The sequence below is a fragment of the Saccostrea echinata genome, unplaced genomic scaffold, assembly GCF_033153115.1.
Source record: "Saccostrea echinata isolate AGI-Se365-2 ecotype Australia unplaced genomic scaffold, CSIRO_AGI_Sech_v1 ptg000033l, whole genome shotgun sequence".
NCBI lineage: Eukaryota > Metazoa > Mollusca > Bivalvia > Ostreida > Ostreidae > Saccostrea > Saccostrea echinata.
Window position 1 is genome coordinate 10,802,524 of NW_026889782.1, and position 18,842 is coordinate 10,821,365.

The 18,842-nt window shown below is 32.2% G+C and overlaps 1 protein-coding gene across 1 annotated transcript; it reads right to left on the reverse strand.

The window, feature by feature from the left end:
- Positions 1-4,599: 4,599 nt before the first annotated feature.
- LOC133198656 (uncharacterized) lies at positions 4,600-14,693 on the reverse strand. Its single transcript, XM_061334694.1, has 7 exons — positions 14,618-14,693; positions 13,772-13,947; positions 12,709-12,775; positions 9,658-9,722; positions 8,207-8,428; positions 5,692-5,892; positions 4,600-4,875 (listed from the first exon to the last, which is right to left on the reverse strand). The coding sequence occupies exons 1-7, from the start codon at positions 14,643-14,645 to the stop codon at positions 4,612-4,614; spliced, it is 1,023 nt and encodes a 340-aa protein (XP_061190678.1). The 5' UTR covers positions 14,646-14,693; the 3' UTR covers positions 4,600-4,611.
- Positions 14,694-18,842: the final 4,149 nt, after the last annotated feature.

Here is an 18,842-nt window from a genome sequence, read left to right on the forward strand (position 1 = left end):
AAATAAAATGTAAAATAAAATAAATACATGTATATACATTTATATGATAATCTTTTTTTTTTATTTGATATCTATCCTTTTCCACAAAATTTATATGAATGTACCTGTGTTTCAATTTGGAATGCAAAGTATAAGAAATATAGAACATTTGATTACCTCATCGAAAAAAAGAATGCCAGTTTCTAGACAGCACTGTAAGTCAGGTTACAAACATTTTCAGTATACATGCAGGCCCGTAGAAAGCAATTTCAGTTTGGGGGGGCACAGCCAAACATTTTTCAGTTGACAGTTGAGGGGGCACTACTAAAAATTTTCTGACAAGCAAAAAAAAAAAAAAAAAAAAAAAAAGGTCATCAGGCGGTTTTATTGAGGGGGCACATGCTTATAGTATCTATGTTTACTATAGTAATCTATATATCGGCAAAATTATTGGGGGGGGGGGCACGCCCCCCCCCGTGACCCCCCGGTTCCTACGGCCATGACGTACCACACTTCTAAGTTCCATACAAAACATTCAATACATGTATATTCTTATTAATCTCCAACCAACGCGGGCAAGAAAAGATATTTAATTTTGCGCTGTTAGTTTTTAATCGATGTGTTCCTTTTAAATTTTATGTAGTCTTCTATACATGTTCTGGAGTTTATCGATTTCTTTTTGATATTTTTTTTTTCAAAAATAAAAGGGTTTGTCCATTGCAGTCTTCAGCCATTACAATTTATGTCAAGAAATTTAGTGAACTAGGTAAGATCGTTTTCCCCATGTTAATTTTGATGATTATTACAGTAATTGTATTTATGTTATCAAGTAATTTGCTGATCTTTTCGTACAAATATGCAGAGGGCGTCAATGATAGATATAAGGAAGAGTTTTAGCGTTTGTATAAGAGTATGCCATTTACTAAACATATCGAAAGTTAAGAATTTATTTGTAAGGGATCAGACAATACAGAGGCGTCGTGAAAATTGTTACTATATATACCGTACCCCCCCCCCAATAATTATATACTAATATGGCCGGGGGGGGCGTGCCCCCCCCCCCCAATAATTTTGCCGATATATAGAATACTACAGAAAACATTACTACTATATGCTTGTGCCCCCTCAATAATAACGTCTGATGAAATAATAACGTCTGATGACTTTTTTTAATTTTGCTTTTCAATTAAGGAATTGAGGAATTTTTGGTAGTTGATAGTGCCCCCAAACTGAAAATTTTTTTATGAATAATATAGCTTGAGGTTTTATCCATTTTAGAGAATGGTTTAACACATAAAATTGTCAACAATAATTTTACCATTGAAGTTTAATTTTTACAAAACGAGTTGCTTTGTTTCAGTACAATGGCAAGAATTCAAATCTACCACGGGATGCTTATGCTTATATCAGGACCGATTCTATATATATGTACCAGGCTTAACGAAAACTCAGGTATCACCAAAGTGTCTGATAAATCTGTGTTTAGCGTGTGTCTGGAAACGATCTTAGGAGATGGTAGGGTAATTCTCTTCGTTTCATTTTTATTCAATTTTGCAAGCGTATTGATGTCTTGGATATGGATTATTTGTTTTAAAACAGATCGGGCCGTATATAAAACAGTCTTTGTACATTTCCCTGCTCAACAGTTATTTATATACATGGTAATTATCCCTAATGAAGAGCAACAAAAAGGCTCTCTTATCTTTGGAGTCATATTATGGTATTTGATAGAAGATATCGTATTGTTCTGCCAACAATGTTTGGAATTTATATATCATAGACTAGTGCTGTATTACAGACTTGATGATGAATTCGAGATGAAATCCGTGTTTTCAATTCAATTACCAATGTTTGTGTGTTTTGTGTTTTTGTTATATTTTTAATGATTTTTATCCGTTATCATTATAATATCTGGATACATTTTATGGAAAATTATAGTGAAGGGTTGAAATCAACCGTGTCTAATTATGAAGGCGATAATTTTGGAAATACTACATCAGAAAATGCTTATCAACTGCAAAACAAGACGGAGGCATTTGATGTCCGTATAAAGACAACACTTCCACAAGGTACAATGTTGTATACAAGAAGTATTGGTGAAATGGTAACCTTTGAATGTTCTAGTAACCATTGGTTAGATACCTGTAATCGACAGTCAAGCCATCATATATCGTGGGTTAAAAATGGACAAGAAATTGTAAATTCCTCAATACATCATATTCAGGAGGGGGTTAAACAAATGATGCGTGTGGTTGAAAGCCTCTTACAGATTAAATTCGTACAAGAAGATGACGTCGGTGAATATCATTGCCGGCTAGAAACTGAAGAAACAAACACGACGTTATTGAACACATCCTACAAAGAACTGAATCAGCATAAAAAAATCTTGAAATTTTTTTATTTAAGATTACATACAGAAGAGCTAAGAATGCTACTCATTCCTCTTGGAAACATGTTATTTATCAGTTGGCCACCACTACATTTTCAAGAGAATTCAGAGGTTTTATTTTATCATTATATCAACAACAAACCATTTTCGATCATTGAAGCGACTTTAGATTATCCTCAAAGTACGTGCACTCTCGACAGTTGGTTACATTATTTGTATTCTAAAAATGTTGATACTATTGATAGTATTCAATCAGGGTTAGATAGCTCTAGGTCTGTTAAAAGGTTTACATTCTCAACTTTGAGCACACAACGGGGAATTTACGGTCTACATTCACTTGAGTATAGCATTGAAGTCTACAATCAGACTGAAATGAAAAATAACATCGAAATCTATACACATCCAGTCAAGTATGTTGTTCTACCTACAGGTAACCAACATAAACATTTGAACATAAAAGATATGAATGATACACAGTTCCTACTGCGCCTTTTTGAAATGATAGATACTGATTATTGGTATGAAGTGTATAATTATAGGACATTATATAATGCTAAGATCTTCCGAAGTATGCGCACTCAGGTTGACGTCTCTCACAGTTTAGTAAGAACTATGACTCGTTTTTCGATTCTCTTACTCTGTATCAATGCATTTTATTCATTATTAGAATATTTTGGTAAAATGCCAGATATCCGAAAACATAAATGCTTCATATTCTGTTGCGACGAGGATAAAAGTGAGGTTAGCAACAAGGTCATAAAGGAGTTGACATCTTTTGGGGTTAATGTTGGCTTTAATCATGAAGTTAGCAGCATTAATCGAATAGGAAGATCAAGATTCGAGAATATATATGATATTTTTCAAAACTATGAACACGTCATTGTTTATTTATCAAACAACTATTGTGATGACATTCCTGAGTTAAGTATGTTATATTTCATCATTGTAAGTAACCCTTCCAAAACTTATCTGACTCTTATCAATGACGACAAAACAACAAATGAGGAATTAGAAGACATCAGACAAAGCCTCAGCATTGTTTGTAGATCCAAGACTGAATCAGATGTAAAATCACTTTTAAGAGTAATTTTTGACATTGAAGCTGCAAAATATAAGCTAGCACAGCAGAACTGTATATATATTACTACAGCAGTCATTTGATGATTCTTTGTTTATGTTGTTGTTTAAGTCACTTTGTGTTTACTTTCAATCGAAACCTGTATGAATTTCATGCCTTGTATAGGAATTGATATTACAGTTTAGTCAAAGTGAAGCATTTTTCAATGATAAATGACATTGTGTATGTTTTATTTAATATACTGTAGTTTTCTAAATGTTTATCAATTTTATGTATTACCTGGTTTTTAACAAATTGTGCAAGTGCTTTTTAGAACAATTTTTAATTACTTTTAAAACTATTGTGCTTTTTTTCCACTTACATAATTTATTTTAACCTTATTCGCTATTCTCTTCAAGGCACATTGATATGTACACGTTGATAAGGTTCAACATCCAATTAAGGTAACCCAATTAATTTTGAATTCATTTGATAAATTGTTGCTCAGTCTCTTATTCTTGTTGAAGATTGTATATTTTGATATAAAACTTTGGCGACAGCTGTGGTCCCATCCTTGCTCCAAAAGTAGTTTTTTTGTGTGAAGTGTACATTTATAAAATATACATATTACATTATTTCATGTTTTGCTTGGAGTAAGCACAATTAAAAGCCTCATTTAAACAATTTTGTTTTATTAAAAAATAATTCCGCTTAGTAACATCATACGAGGTCATGGTGACACTTAGTGTCATACATGTTGATTTATGTTTTGAAATAAATAATCATAACATATTTTTAATAATTCATCTTGATAGAAATCAAAGGAACAACCTTAATAATTCAATCGTTAATTACATGTACACATCGGTGTATGAATTTTAGGGGAAAAAATGGCAAATTAATTAAATATTACTTTGCTTTGACAAGATAATTTTTTTAAATAAATATATTTCACATCAAAGTCCAAACTTGTAATTATTATCACACACTTATTTTACATCAGAAAAAATACTGTTCAAATATGAATCAATTTATGTAGCAATGGGACATTCAGTTTTGTTACTTGATTCAATTCATTGGTGACTTTTCCTGATCTTGACGCGTTGCATATCAGATGTAATTGTTTTCTCTTCAAATTGAATGTGGGCCAATAACAAAATGTTTGATGTGTCAGTTTGTATCTGTTTTATAGAGAACTGTTCAGTTGTTTCTTAAATAAGTACTGTGCCATGTGCCACTCATTTCCTCCATCATAACCAAACACCTCAGAACAAAAGATGAAGAACAGTCTCCAATTAAATATCTGTTTATCTGCCTCCTGTCCATATGTCTGTGTAAATATTTCCTTCACTTTGTCCATCTGTCTGTCCATGGTGGCTAACCAAGCTTCTAGTGTTTTACTGTAGTTACAACCATTAATTAGCCATTCGTCTTCTAGGTAAACATCTCTCTGGAAAGAAATTCCAAATTTCATATGATATATCATGTATTACACTCTGGGAAAAAAATCAAACAAGCTCTGGAAAAGAGTTTTTTATATAATGTATCAGGCATTACACACTGACAAAAAGTCAAACATGTCTTATAATTGTATTTAATATAATGCATTACAATTCAAGACAAGATATATTCGTGTATGGACGTATCACAAATTTAGTCTTTAAAAAAATTTGTTGTCAGGGTGGTTTTTTTTTTTTTTTCGTATGTAAGTTCATTGAAAAACCATTTTTAACTTGAAGAGAGGTGGGCTGTACAAATATTAAATTGACAAAATTCAAAATTACAGAGAAGAAAATATATCACATGATAAAGTAATCTTAAGATATATTTTCTTCTCTGTAATTTTGAACTTTGTCAATTTAATATTCAAAATACAATCACTTACAAACACTTTATAAATGAAAAATGTTTTTGATCATTGAGAAAATTATATCGTAAAAAGTTTTCAATGCACGGTCAACGAAGAGGTCAAAAGGGTAAGAAAACACATTTTTTCCTCTTTATGTAAGATGTACAAAACATTTGGGAATGCTCTGATAAATCCACTGTGTTAATTTTTTTCTTTCTGTATGAGTAGCCACATCCTGTACATGTACAAGATGCAGAGATTTTTTTCCAGTCAGATAAAAAAGTTACAAACCAAAAAACTACAAAGGCTACTGGGAGGATTCTATGGGTTTTCCTACACAGATGGCAGTCAATTGACATAAAAAAGTGTGAATTCTTTGATGTGCAGTGTATAGGGGGATCCTTATATAAAGCTTACCTGAAAGTAGTGGAAAAGGTCGACAGAAGGCATTGTTCCTCCCGTAAAGAAGTTCTTAGCCATCCACTCAGTGTCTGAGCCAGGCTTAGTGTCAAAGGAGTAGGGGAAGTAACGGTGACAGAGGATCTGTATAAACAACCTCCCAGCGGGCTTCAACCATGAGGACACACGTTGGAAGAGGATGGAGTAGTTCTTCATGTGCTGAAAGAAAATTCCCCCAATTAAGCAACATAAAATTATTATTCTATTTTAGTATATATATTGTTATATTCTTACAATCATTTTCATTTGAACATAAAAATGTAATTTTTTGTCGCAATAGTCACAACGGCACATTTAACAAAAAAAATCAATAATGTGGGATGAAACCAAGATTACAGTAGACATGATGGCACCTTTTATCCTCTTTGGTCCAGTATATTTTACGCGCGAGTCATACAATGTTCTTACTATTGCAAACAGACTTTTGCTTATGGTATATCATCCCTCTGTTTATTCATATAAAAGTCTGCTTTAACGCTTATGATTTTCCAAAAGAAATCTAATTTAAAATTTAAATGCACACAAATTCAACATACTTTGTGGAGTAAATTCGACAGAAATTGACCTTTTTGATAATTTTAGAGAATAACAGAATATGGAATAATAGAGTTATTTCTCCTATCAGAAGTCATCATATCATAAAAATATAGACAATTTTCTACATTGATACCACAGAGAGGAAAATGCAGTCTTTAGATATTAAGTGAAAACATCAAATCAGTGAATTCCCCTTTATTTCAAGGTAAAGGGTTAGAGATCAATTGTAAGAGGCTTTGGATTGAGCTTTCTGAAAAATCTGTGGACCATACAACAATCAAATTTTAATTTTTTTTATTTCAAAGCGGCATTTTTATCAATTGAAGCAGTCAATTTGGCCGGTAGCTGGTTCTTCGGGAAAATACGAGGGGCATTTCAAAAGTTTTGGCAACTGGTATATAAAATTTTAACTACGTTACAGATTAAAATGACTCTGATACCACTGTAAAGCTTAGGCAAATATGCATTAGCAGTGACGTCATATGACGTATAGGTCTGCTAAAATGACGTCATAATTAGGTATACTCTGTATACTGGGCGTATAAATGACTGATAAGGAGAACAATTTTTTTGTTGAGCAAAGAGTGTATTGCAAAATTCGCTCATTGCTTGGCTTTACGGCAACAGAAATAAAAGCAGATTTAGATGTAGTATATAGAGAGCATGCTCTTTCATATTGAGCAATAGCAAGATGGGTAGTTCAATTTAAAGAGGGTAGAAAATCAATTGAAGATGACCCCCGTTCGGGGCGTCCAGTTTGTGCATATGGTGAAAAAGAAATCACCGCTGTTCAAAATACGATAGCTGATGATGCTAGATATACAGTTGAAGAAATAGCAGACTTAACTAACATTAATTCATCAGCAGTTTTTCGTATTTTGAAGAAAAACTTAAAGCTTAGGAAAGTCTGTGCTAGATGGGTGCCGCATCTTCTCTCGGAAGAGCAAAAGCGCATCCGGGTAGAAACGGCTTCATAGTTACTAACAATTTATGAAGATTGTGACCAAAGGTGAATAAATGAGATTGTAACTGGTGATGAAACATTGATATATTTTTTTGAACTGGAAACTAAGCTCAATAATAAAGTTTGGATCGGTGAAAATGATACAAGGCCTCAAACCGGTCTGTCCGGAGAGTAATGTATGCCTTATTTTTTGATTCTAAAGGCCCTTTTGCTCAAGTTCTGGTTCCAGAACACAGCAGTGTTACTGGTCAATTTTATGCAGAGAATGTCTTGTCTCAGGTTGTAGAGCACTATAAAACGACCCGACCAACAACCAGTACTAGAGGAATAAAGCTCCTCCATGACAACGCACCTGCCCATAGATCAGAGGTAGTAACCAAATATTTAAAGGAAAATGGTATTGCCTTTTACCACATCCAACCTACAGTCCTGACCTAGCTCCACGCGATTTTTGGTTGAATGCCGTTATCAAAGAAGCCCTCCGAGGACAGCGATTTGAAAGTCGTCATGCAGTCGGAAGTGCTGTATTCCAGTGTATGAAGCGTATACCGAAAGAGGACTATAGGGCAGCATTTTCCACATGGATTTCAAGACTGAAAATGTGTGTCCAGGTCAACGGAGACTATTTTGAGGGATTGATATAATTTAATTTATGATAATGACGCTCATTAATTTACGGCACACCAGTTGCCAGAACTTTTGAAATGCCCCTCGTGCTGCATCAAGATATCCAAAAGATAGAAGTACATGTATATGATCCTTCTTTACTCAAAGTCTACTTCATATTTCGAAATCATACAAAATTTCTCATTAGATACATAAATTATACAATGTATACCATTATAAACAATTAAACAGTCATCAATTTTTAATTGAAATTATTATTGAAATCATACTTCTGGTATTATACATGTAATTCAAAAATGAATATTCAAAGGGTAATGTTCCTGCTATCAAGTTGTATACATGTACCTCAAACATTTCTATAGAGACAATCCTGTCAAACCGCTTTTGTGTTGAGAAGTCATTGGCATCTGCTGTAATACACTGCAGTCTGTCCGATACCCCCATCCTGAGCCCCTGGTTTTCTATGAACTGCCTCTGGGTGTTCGAGTTAGACACACAAGTCACATGACATCGGGGATAGTGCTGCAAGACGTAGAGGCCAAAAGATCCCCAGCCACAACCCAGATCCTTTAAATAAAAAAAAAAATACTCAGTTAACAATGGATGATAAATTAATATCAGTAAATCAATACGTATTTGTGATAACATAGAAGTATTCAATCCAAAAATTCAGACATCCATTTGAGAATTTTTAACTGTTTGGGTGCCATCGATTTCGGTGGAAAGCTATAAATTTCGACATATTCTAGGCACTTTTTGTGTTTGTTTCTTGTGTATTCTACGTAGATGCTGGTATCTTAATTCATTTATTGCTTTGCCCGATCAAAACTGTGAGCAAGTGGAAATACGCGAAGGAATATTTAAGATTTTGATCTTTATTCAGACATCTTATAAAGTGAATTATGGTATGCATAGAGCTATTAAGAAACTGAGTTTCAGTTAATAATTTTGTATACATGTATGTATTAAGAAATTGAGTTTCAGTTAACGTATGTGTATACCTATAATAAGGTGGAATATTTCTGCCCCCCACATGTCAGATAATTATGTCGACTTGTCAGATCTTTTTGTTAACTTGTCACTTACTCTATTGTTTAAATATTCATTATAAAATGTGTCAATGCCCAGTTTAGGCCATCGGTCGACAACATATTGTCAGATCTTTTTGTTAACTTGTCACTTACTCTATTGTTTAAAAATTCATTATAAAATGTGTCAATGCCCAGTTTAGGCCATCGGTTGACAACATATTTCTTTGATAATTTGACATAAGTATCTAGCAAGTCAACATAAAGATCTGAGAAGTCAACATAGAGATCTGACGAGTCAATATATTATCCGACTAGTCAACATAATTACTGACAAGTCGACATAATATTCTACAAGTCAACATCACTATCTGACAAGTCAACATAACATCTGACAAGCCAACTTGTCAGAAAATTATGTCGACTCATTAGAAAAATATTTTACTTGTCAGAAAAGTATGTCAACTTGTTAGATATATTGATGACAAATAGATGTCAGTGAATGACTTTAACATGCTGTTACAACAAGATACCAAGTTCAGGGTCGTGATGATTTTTATCTGACAAGTCGACATAAACATCTGACAAGTGGTGGCAGAAATATGCCACCATACTATAAAGACATTGTCACAGTTTACAAATTTTAAACACTCCTATGCTTTATTATTGTTTTGAAAATTCAATTCAGTTTTCACAATATAAAACTATATATACAAGGGTAAAAATGAAATCTTGAATACTGAACTGCCCTTCTTGTGGCAAACTTACAAGTATGTTTTGTCCATCCTCGATTTTTGCCCGCTCACAGTACAAGTTTAACGTTACATCTTCCGCTACAATAAGAATTAGACACAACTGTCTTTCTGAAGACAAAAATCTTCTACTGTTAACAAAAATCTACAGTAGTAGTATAGTTATAATGCAGATTTTTATTGATAAAGAGAAAACATATCAGAGAGACACAACATATGAAGGACATATAGCATAGTGGCAGAATTATCTACCTGTCATTTAATATGTATTTAATTTAAAAAAACAAACAAACTGTAAGGTGCATTGTGGAAGCATAGTTCCTCAAGACATGCATTTAAAATTTTGTTGTAAATATGCCACTCGAACATTTCAATAACTTTCAAACTTATATGATTTAGAACGTGTATCACAAGTTCACAATCTGCTAAGTTTTGATCATTTTATTAGTATATGTACTTATATGATGCATTGTATGCAATGAAACCGCACAGTAATGTGCATGGGTGTGCAGTGCAGAAAATTTAATACCACACAGTATTTACTTTTAACAAGTGAGGCATTATACCTATGGCTTCAACTAAAAGGATCATTCTCTATAAGGCCGTTTTGCGGCCTACAATGACTTCAAATTTTCAAATAGTATTTTTTCCCTTAAAAACTGCATAAGTCAGTAGGCTAATGTTCCAATTTAATGATAAATGTTGATTGGTTAATGATACAAAAGTATTTGTTATGATATAGGGTCACAAAGTAAGGTACTATCGGTCCGTATTAGCATTAGGGTAATGGGAAAACTCAAGAAGGTTGGTGTGTTAGGTAACTCCTACACATGTCATAACCACGTTTAACCAACACCAAAATTTGCATGTAAACTTCTTATGAACATAAAAAGTGACTACCAAATTATCAACTTGGTTAAAGGTGGTTATGACATGTAAATAAAAACTTTTCGCTTCATTTTTACGATATTTGCAGGAAAAGCTACATGTAACTACTTACAATGAAGGATATCAGCTTATGTAGATTATTTCTTATTATAAACTTCCACTTAGAGTACATGTTTCTATTGATTTACTAAGAATTAATATAAGCCATGCATGTTTACTCAAAAAAGGAAAACTTTTTACTTAAAAAATCTAAAATCAAAGGACTGAAATGACTGGTTGTTATGAAATTACGTGAATACAAGTCTCATTGAACTATCTGCTAGAAATAAAGAAATTCTTTTATAGACTATAAGACATGAATATAAGTTACTTATTATAATTATTTTTTTTATAAGGATAGTTTAGTTTATCTATGCTACTTCTTTGTATTTGTATTTCCTTAGGAGTACTGCATATTTGTTATTAGTTCTAGAAATGATAAAAGCTATTTTTGTTGAAGCGGGAAGATGCATTTGCTATTTGTGTTATAAACTTAATTTTTCTATGGGTACACATGTAACTTTTATAGATAGAGAATTACTGATGGGATGGTTTCATGATGGAAATTCTCGCCTCGACCTTTTAGAAGGACACTTTTCCGTATGAGTGGCATAGGATCCATGTATTTTGTTAACTTGGTGTTGAGAGGACTCAATCTATTCATCACACTTCTTTGGTAGCATCAATATAAGTTATGAGAACAGTAGTTCTGTCTTAGAAAATAAAACGCCAAGGAGGAAAGGGGTTCCTAAATGTCACGTGATTGATTATTGAATGTTGCTTTACGTCATTTTAGAATTTTTCACCCAGATAAAGAGATCATTCACTTAAGGTGAAGTGTCACAATTTTGATTTATGCATGGTTTCAGTATTGACCAACACCTACCGTGGGACAGGACCTCCTTCTTTAAGATAATATCCAAGAGACCCATGACTTTTACTTTCAATGCTGAGGACTTAGCAAAGGAACTGTCACTACCCGTGTTAAACACCTTAGTTCTTGACGCAGCACGGAAAGAGAATTTAATTCTCAGGTTTCAAGAGTGCGAAAGGAGTGTCATCTCTTACGGTCGATTTTGTACCTGGGATGTTGTAGAACTCTGTTAGTCCATGGATATACTTAAACTTCTGCTATGCGTAGTGGAAGGAACTGTTGAAAATCTACTCCATTTTATGGAGTGCCGTGGGGGGGGGGGGGGGGGGGGCTCGACTTTTATACATACATTTGTGTATTATAGTTAAGATAGCATTTTAAATTAAATATATTGTTTTACATGCGTAATTAAATTGAATCAAATCAACTCTTACGATGTTATTTCATTTTACGTCGATATATATATTTTTAATACAACCGTTCTGAGTTTTATGCACTGACTATTAACATGTACTTGCATTAATATTTTCATCCTGTAAATTAATGAATTCTTAATTTTTTTTGCAAATGTAGACTATATTATATAAATTACAACTTAATTTTGATTTAATCACAAACAAAATTCATTCATTGCTTTAAACATTTGATACACAACTTTTATAGTTCAAAAGAAACTTAGAAATCTCATTTCTTGCATGGGCATTTTATGCGTAAAATAGGTACCACATCTATAGAAACAATACACAAGTACAATATAAACATATATAAAATAATACTTTTAATTAAATGCTAATTAAACATTTTTCAACATCGTACGAGGTGCATTTTGTAAAGATTTACATTCAAAATATGCAAAATGTGAATGCATCAAAATTCTTGCCATAAAAAAATATCTTTAGCCTTAAATTAAACAATCTTTGCTTATAATACTTAAGTCTGATATGTTTCCGACATAAATAAACAATTTTTGATCATTTACATCTAGAAACATGCATGAAAACTTGATGTAAATAGACCTACCCTCAATTTTTCTTTACTTGACAGCCGTTTGTGATCTTTAAATCACGCGACTTAGGTGATCGATGTTGAAAAACAAACATCAAAATCATGAAATATAATGATTAAAGTTACATAAAATCACATTTTTAAGTGATTTTATCGTAGGCCGGAAAATGGCCTTATAGAGAATCATCCTTTACAAAGTTTACGATGAGGTGTCAGAATAAGTATTTTTTTCTTACATAAGTGAGGACATGAGTACTCTACCTTCTGCTAGATCATGAACACCTTTACTCCAAATACAACCACTGTACTTCAGTCGCGGGCCAAGAATCTGTAATAAAAATAGAAAGTATTGTGTCCTAAAACAGGAAGACTTTTGTTACATCACTCAAAATGTCCACATGATTATGATTATATAGCATGCCTTCTTTTTAAAAAAAGATATCTTTAATAACAAGTACATGAGATTTACTAGTGTACATTTGTTTAAGATGCCAATAACTTTCTTTTCTTTTTACATTAACCATTTCATTCCTCTCAACTATACAGCTTCACAATTTAAATACAGTAATTTATATATTACTTAATTCAGAAAAGTTTTTAAAAAAAATCATACTTAGGCCAAAAAAGTTTAATGTAATAGTTTAACAGGCACTGCCCCATCAGGTCAAGCACTGCCGCATTGATCAACTTTATTGAGTTGACATATTTAAATAGTTGAAAAAGGAAATATCTTAGTTTTCTATTTTTTCAAGTTGAAAAAGAAAATTGAGTTATGCCCCTTTTCATATAAGCTTATACAGAAAGACGTTTTATTAGGGTTGATACAAAATATATATGTATTTCTTTTTGAATACAGTACTTTATTAATTAAATTTCGATAAACATGATAAAAAATGTTTGGAATAACCTCATTTAGAGCAAAGAATATCATAATCAATATAAGAGAACAAAAAGGTAAGAAATCAATCAGTTGTTGACTGGCAACAGAAAAAGATAACACCAGCAGTGCTTAAAAAAGAAAGAAAGAAAAAAAAAACTACCTGCCTCATTGAATTTTGAAATTTTTGTCCTTAGACATATTAGAAACTTAAGATTTTTTTTTACCTTAATTAAGAAAAAAGTAATACAACATATAAATAAAATACAAACTGAACATTGTTACTTAAAATAAAAATATATCACATTACGTGAAGTTGCACTACTTATCATGAAAATAAAATATCATGAATATACTTTGACTTATACACCTGTGCAGACACGTATTTATACTATACCATTTGACACATATTTATACTATACCGTTTGACACATATTTATACTATACCGTTTGAAAAAACTCTGTAGGAACTTCATAATGTTGTTCATTGGCTTTATCTGTTTCTATAGCAACAGGAGACGTTCGGAGTCTCTCAATGAATTTCTTTTTGAAGAATTGTTGTTTCTCTATATCTCCGCCACATCTAAGCTTCTCTATCCACACTGCCAGGTTCATGCGAACCCCTGAAAAAAAAGTAATGTGCAGTAAATGATGTTATGAAAGAAAAGTAAAATAATTTCAAAAGGTTTTTCCATAAATTTCCCTGCCATTCTTGTAATACATATATTTTTTGAACAATTTTTAGGGGGGGGGGGGGGTTATGAAAACATCTACGTCTCACATGATAAATATGAAAATTGAACTTAAAGAGGAAAATTGTTGATTTTTTTAAATTAATGCAGTAAGTTAGGTTTTACGTTATTGTATTCCTCCAACTACCTCTCTGTATACATGACCTTTGACCCTGGTCTACCCATTCACTGGACATGTCACGTGACGTCCAGTGCTTACAACTCAGTCCTGGTCCTGATGTCTTATTGAATACCTTTTCACCCTTTCAAAAAATATATTTTTCCTTTCACCTGATATCTCATTGAATCTTATTTGAAGGAGATTTTTCATGCCTACTTCACATGTGGATTACCAACCAGTTGAATGTGTTGAACAGATTAGAAATAGATACTTACTATGCTGCTAACGATTTGCTATTAAATCTAGAATACCAATGTAAAAAGTGCAGGTACTTGTTTCGTAGACCTCACAACCTACATGTACTTTTTCTTTCCAAAAAGATAGATGTGCATACGAAACAAGTGCTTGTGGTACATGTAGAAACTATGAAATATAAAATACCTTTTCTTAACGTATCGTCATCTGACATTCTATTCCTGACTTTATAAGTCGATAAGATTCATAAAATCTCAACAGGCTACACACCTGGACAAAGTCCAATGTTTACAATGTTTTTCTTTTTTTTGAAACCCGATCCCGATGACCTGTTCATCAAAAGGCCTGTGTTTGCTGGATACATGTGTAGGAATTTGATTTTCATTCAATCAATCGTTAATATTTGTCATTATGGACATAAGAAATTGTAAGAATCAAATTAATAATAAAGAAGATCATGTTACTTTTTATTTCTCTGAATTCTAAAACTGTTAAAAGAACCTGTATGAACACCATTAATTATAATTGTTTATGAAATTATTATTCTATAATGCTGGGATTTCAAACACATTTGTCCTAGAAGCATTTCCTTGTCGTGACTTCTAAATAAGGATAACTGTTTGAATAATGCAGAATATTCACATAAATATCTTAAAATCGTACAAAGATCTACAGTACGGTTTACTAATATAAAGGTTAAAATGTGATAGTAACATATAATATACGTATATATTTAAATACGATTTCTGCACAAGCACTTGACTATTGACCCATGATTAATATATGTTTCTCCAGGGACCTATATAGTTAGTATATAGGTCCCTGGTTTCTCTAATCACAAAAACACAATCCCCAATTTGAAATAATACAAAAATTCCTGTTCATTAAAATTAATTGCATGATTCACTGTTATGTTCCTTTTTTGCGGTAAAGATACTAAAACCATTGATCTTCTTTTTGATGAATGTTCTTGTGTAGAAGAACTTTGGTTTGAGCTTGAGGAATGGACTGAAATTGAACAAGTCTGTTTGTTTTAATTGATATGCAATCAATGTTGTTTGAATTGGTTTTACAAACATAAAAATCTGCTAGTTTTGACTATTAAATAGCAAATTTTCGGAAGCAAGAACTGTGTCCTATGCATCATTCGTTACATGTACATATTTATGCAATCATTCCTTCCTTTGAATGAAAATAATTTGAAGAAATGATTTCTTACACCCATACAAGTCAATCATAACACACACATTTGGTAAATTGTTAACTTTACATATCCCGTCTAATTTAAAGATAGTTAACAGCACACCTGTGTTTCTGGTTTACGTATGTAGATATAGGTCTTTCTTTTAGAGGCCACTGATTTATTTCATCATTCATTTATGAAAATAAACAACTTAGTACCTATTTTGCAATAAAAGTGATGTCAGCTGTATGGATTTCTTATACAAGGCAACACCAATCTTCTAGCGACATTATATGGAAATTTCCTTCAAGAAATGTATGTACAAAATATGTTCAGTGCTAAAACAGTGTTAAGCATATGATCTGCACGAAGAACTCACATTTTCCTAAAATATTTATTCAAAACATAGAAATATATAGATTTGAAAAACTGTGTTCTGTTAAAAACAAATGCATGCATATAATTGCCATTGCATGCCTGAATAAAATCTTGGTTCGTGAATTTAAGGTAGTATGGGATACCTCCACGTTATGACGTATTTCCGTTTGAAGTATTGTTTTGATTTGTATGAGTGCTTATTATCGGGTCAAAATTTGTAAATACACCCATTAAGGTGAAATATCCCTCTGCTCCAAATTTCACCATTTTTTAAAAAATTTCCAACATTGATTTTCATCAACAATAGCATTAGATTCAAATGGAAAATATTTTGAAGTATGAAGCGTTTCTTACTTTTTCAGAAATTAATATAATTATGTCTAATCATGATATGAAGAAAATTTGATATGGTGAATAGAAAGATCAATAATTTTTTATATCACCCTAAAATAAAAAAAATATGAGGTATATATGAAATTAATATTTACTATCATACCTATCTAATTCACATTAGAAAACAATCTGAAGCGTTGCTTTTTTAATCAGAATATCACATTGTTTTCTGTGCTTGTAAAATAAAAATGCATCTTTCCATCTACAGGAGTTATCATTCTTCAAAATATTTTTAGTGAAAAAATATTAATTTTTTGATTGTAAAAAGTCTGGTTAGTCTGCAACTGAAATTTCTGTAACAATTAAAAGAATTATATGTTAAGAGACAGAAATATCTCAATTTTAACAGTTTAAAGGAACTGAGTATAAATGTTTTAGGTAAACTATTATAAGTAATTAATAAAAATATAAGCAATAGAAAATAAAAATCAATATTTGTAACTTAGTTCGGGGTTGAATGGGTTGACTATATAATGGTCCTCATTATTAAACTCTGGTAATTTTTAAGACAATTCATTGGATTTCTTGGAATAATATCCTGGGAAAGTTATCTCTCTTATCAGAGGGATATTACACCTTAAAAGAAAACACTCTGAAGCTATTTCTGTGCAAATTCTAACAAGTTGGCTTTTTAATTAACATAAGCAAAAAGAATCACAAGTATATAAATTTACTTATAATTGTTCTACGGACATTTAAAAAGCAAACCCCTGTAAAAGATTGTTTTGAACATTGCTGCTTTTGAACACTTCTAAGCAAAAGCTGTCTTTCAATTGTTTGAGTAACTATACAGCAACTTGTGTGCGGTGAGGCATAGATGAGTGTGATGACCTCACATTGTGCTGAATTATGACCAATCAATTATCACGTTAACCAGAACTGGTCTTCTTTGTTATTTAATTCAAAAAGTAACTGTTTGGTCACAAATCAGCTAGCTGTGTATATAGTCCCAAAAACTTTTAGATGAATGCAATTGCTCTGAATGAGACACGTCTAGGAAAGCGATTGTCCATGCATTGTTTTCAAAAAGGTTCAAAGTTGAAAACTATCACTGAAAGAAAGTGCGATTTTTTATGTCTGGGAAAAAATGCTCATCATTTCTGAAATAGCACCCAGGAATTTTCAACCCTTGGAAAATAAAGAAGTATCCCGTACCACCTTAATCAACTTTATAACTAACTTACAAGAAATAAATTTTATGCATACAGCATTTGGTTCTAAATTATTTTAAATGTATGACAATGATAAACAAAAACAAGAGGCTCATTGGCCCCAACGCTCACCCGAGTAACTTTATTACTTCTATTCTTCATCAGCAGATTCATTACACTATATATTCTCATGTAAAGATAAGACCATACATTATGTCCCCTCTCTACCCCTTGAGGTCATAATTTGAATAAAACTGAATGTAAACTACCTAAGGATGTTTTCATATAAATATGAATAATCACGGCATCGATGTTTTTGAGAAGAAGACATTTGAAGACTATTCCTATGTAGTCCTATGTAAAACTTTGATTGTCCATTGTGGTCCCAACTTACCCCCAGGAGTAATGATTTCTACAAATTTGAATCCCCACTTTCTAATGAAGCTTTCAAATAAGTTTCAGCTCTTTGGGCCAAATAGTTCGTGATCGTGAGAAGAATATTCTTAAAGATTTTACCTATATATTCCCATATAAACTTTGGTAGCCCATAGTGGCTCCATCCTACCATAAGTGGTCATGATTTGAAGAAACTTGAATCTACATTCTGTAGGAAACTTTCACGTGTTTTATCTTTCCTGGCCAAGAGTTTTTGAGAAGAAGACTTTTTAGTGACCCAACACAGTTTTCATTATTTGTCAATCAAGAGGGTGTGGTCATTGAACAAACTTGAATCCCCTTTACCCAAGGATATACTTCGAGACAGATTTGGATGAAATTGGCCCAGTGATTCTGTATAAAAGAAATTGAAAATGTTTAAAAATTACGACGACGAAAACAACAACGACAGACAATGGGCGAATTTTGATCAGAAAAGCTCAGGTAAACTATAAAGCACGTAAAATTTTCAGCAGCATGTTTATCTATAATGATTATGTAAATGTAAACTAACGACCAATCTAAGAAAACATTCAGAAAATTAAAGTTTTTTGCTTTAAGTAGTGACATCTCAATTCTCACCATAATCATGGAAATACATGAAATATGACAACAATTTATTCATATAAATTGTTTGAGTAACTATATATCAAAAATATATACATGCAAAATATCATTCTCTGGTTACTTGCATTAAAAACACATGGGGAATTTTAAAAAAAATTATGAGCAGAATATTACCCAGATTCTCCATCACTTATCATAACCGGGTCAACACCATTCTGGACTCCAGCCCGTGTACCCTTTAAACCTCAAACGCCGGAGTATTTGAGTCTGGCAGAGTCAAGGATGATATTGGGCTAATCGTGAG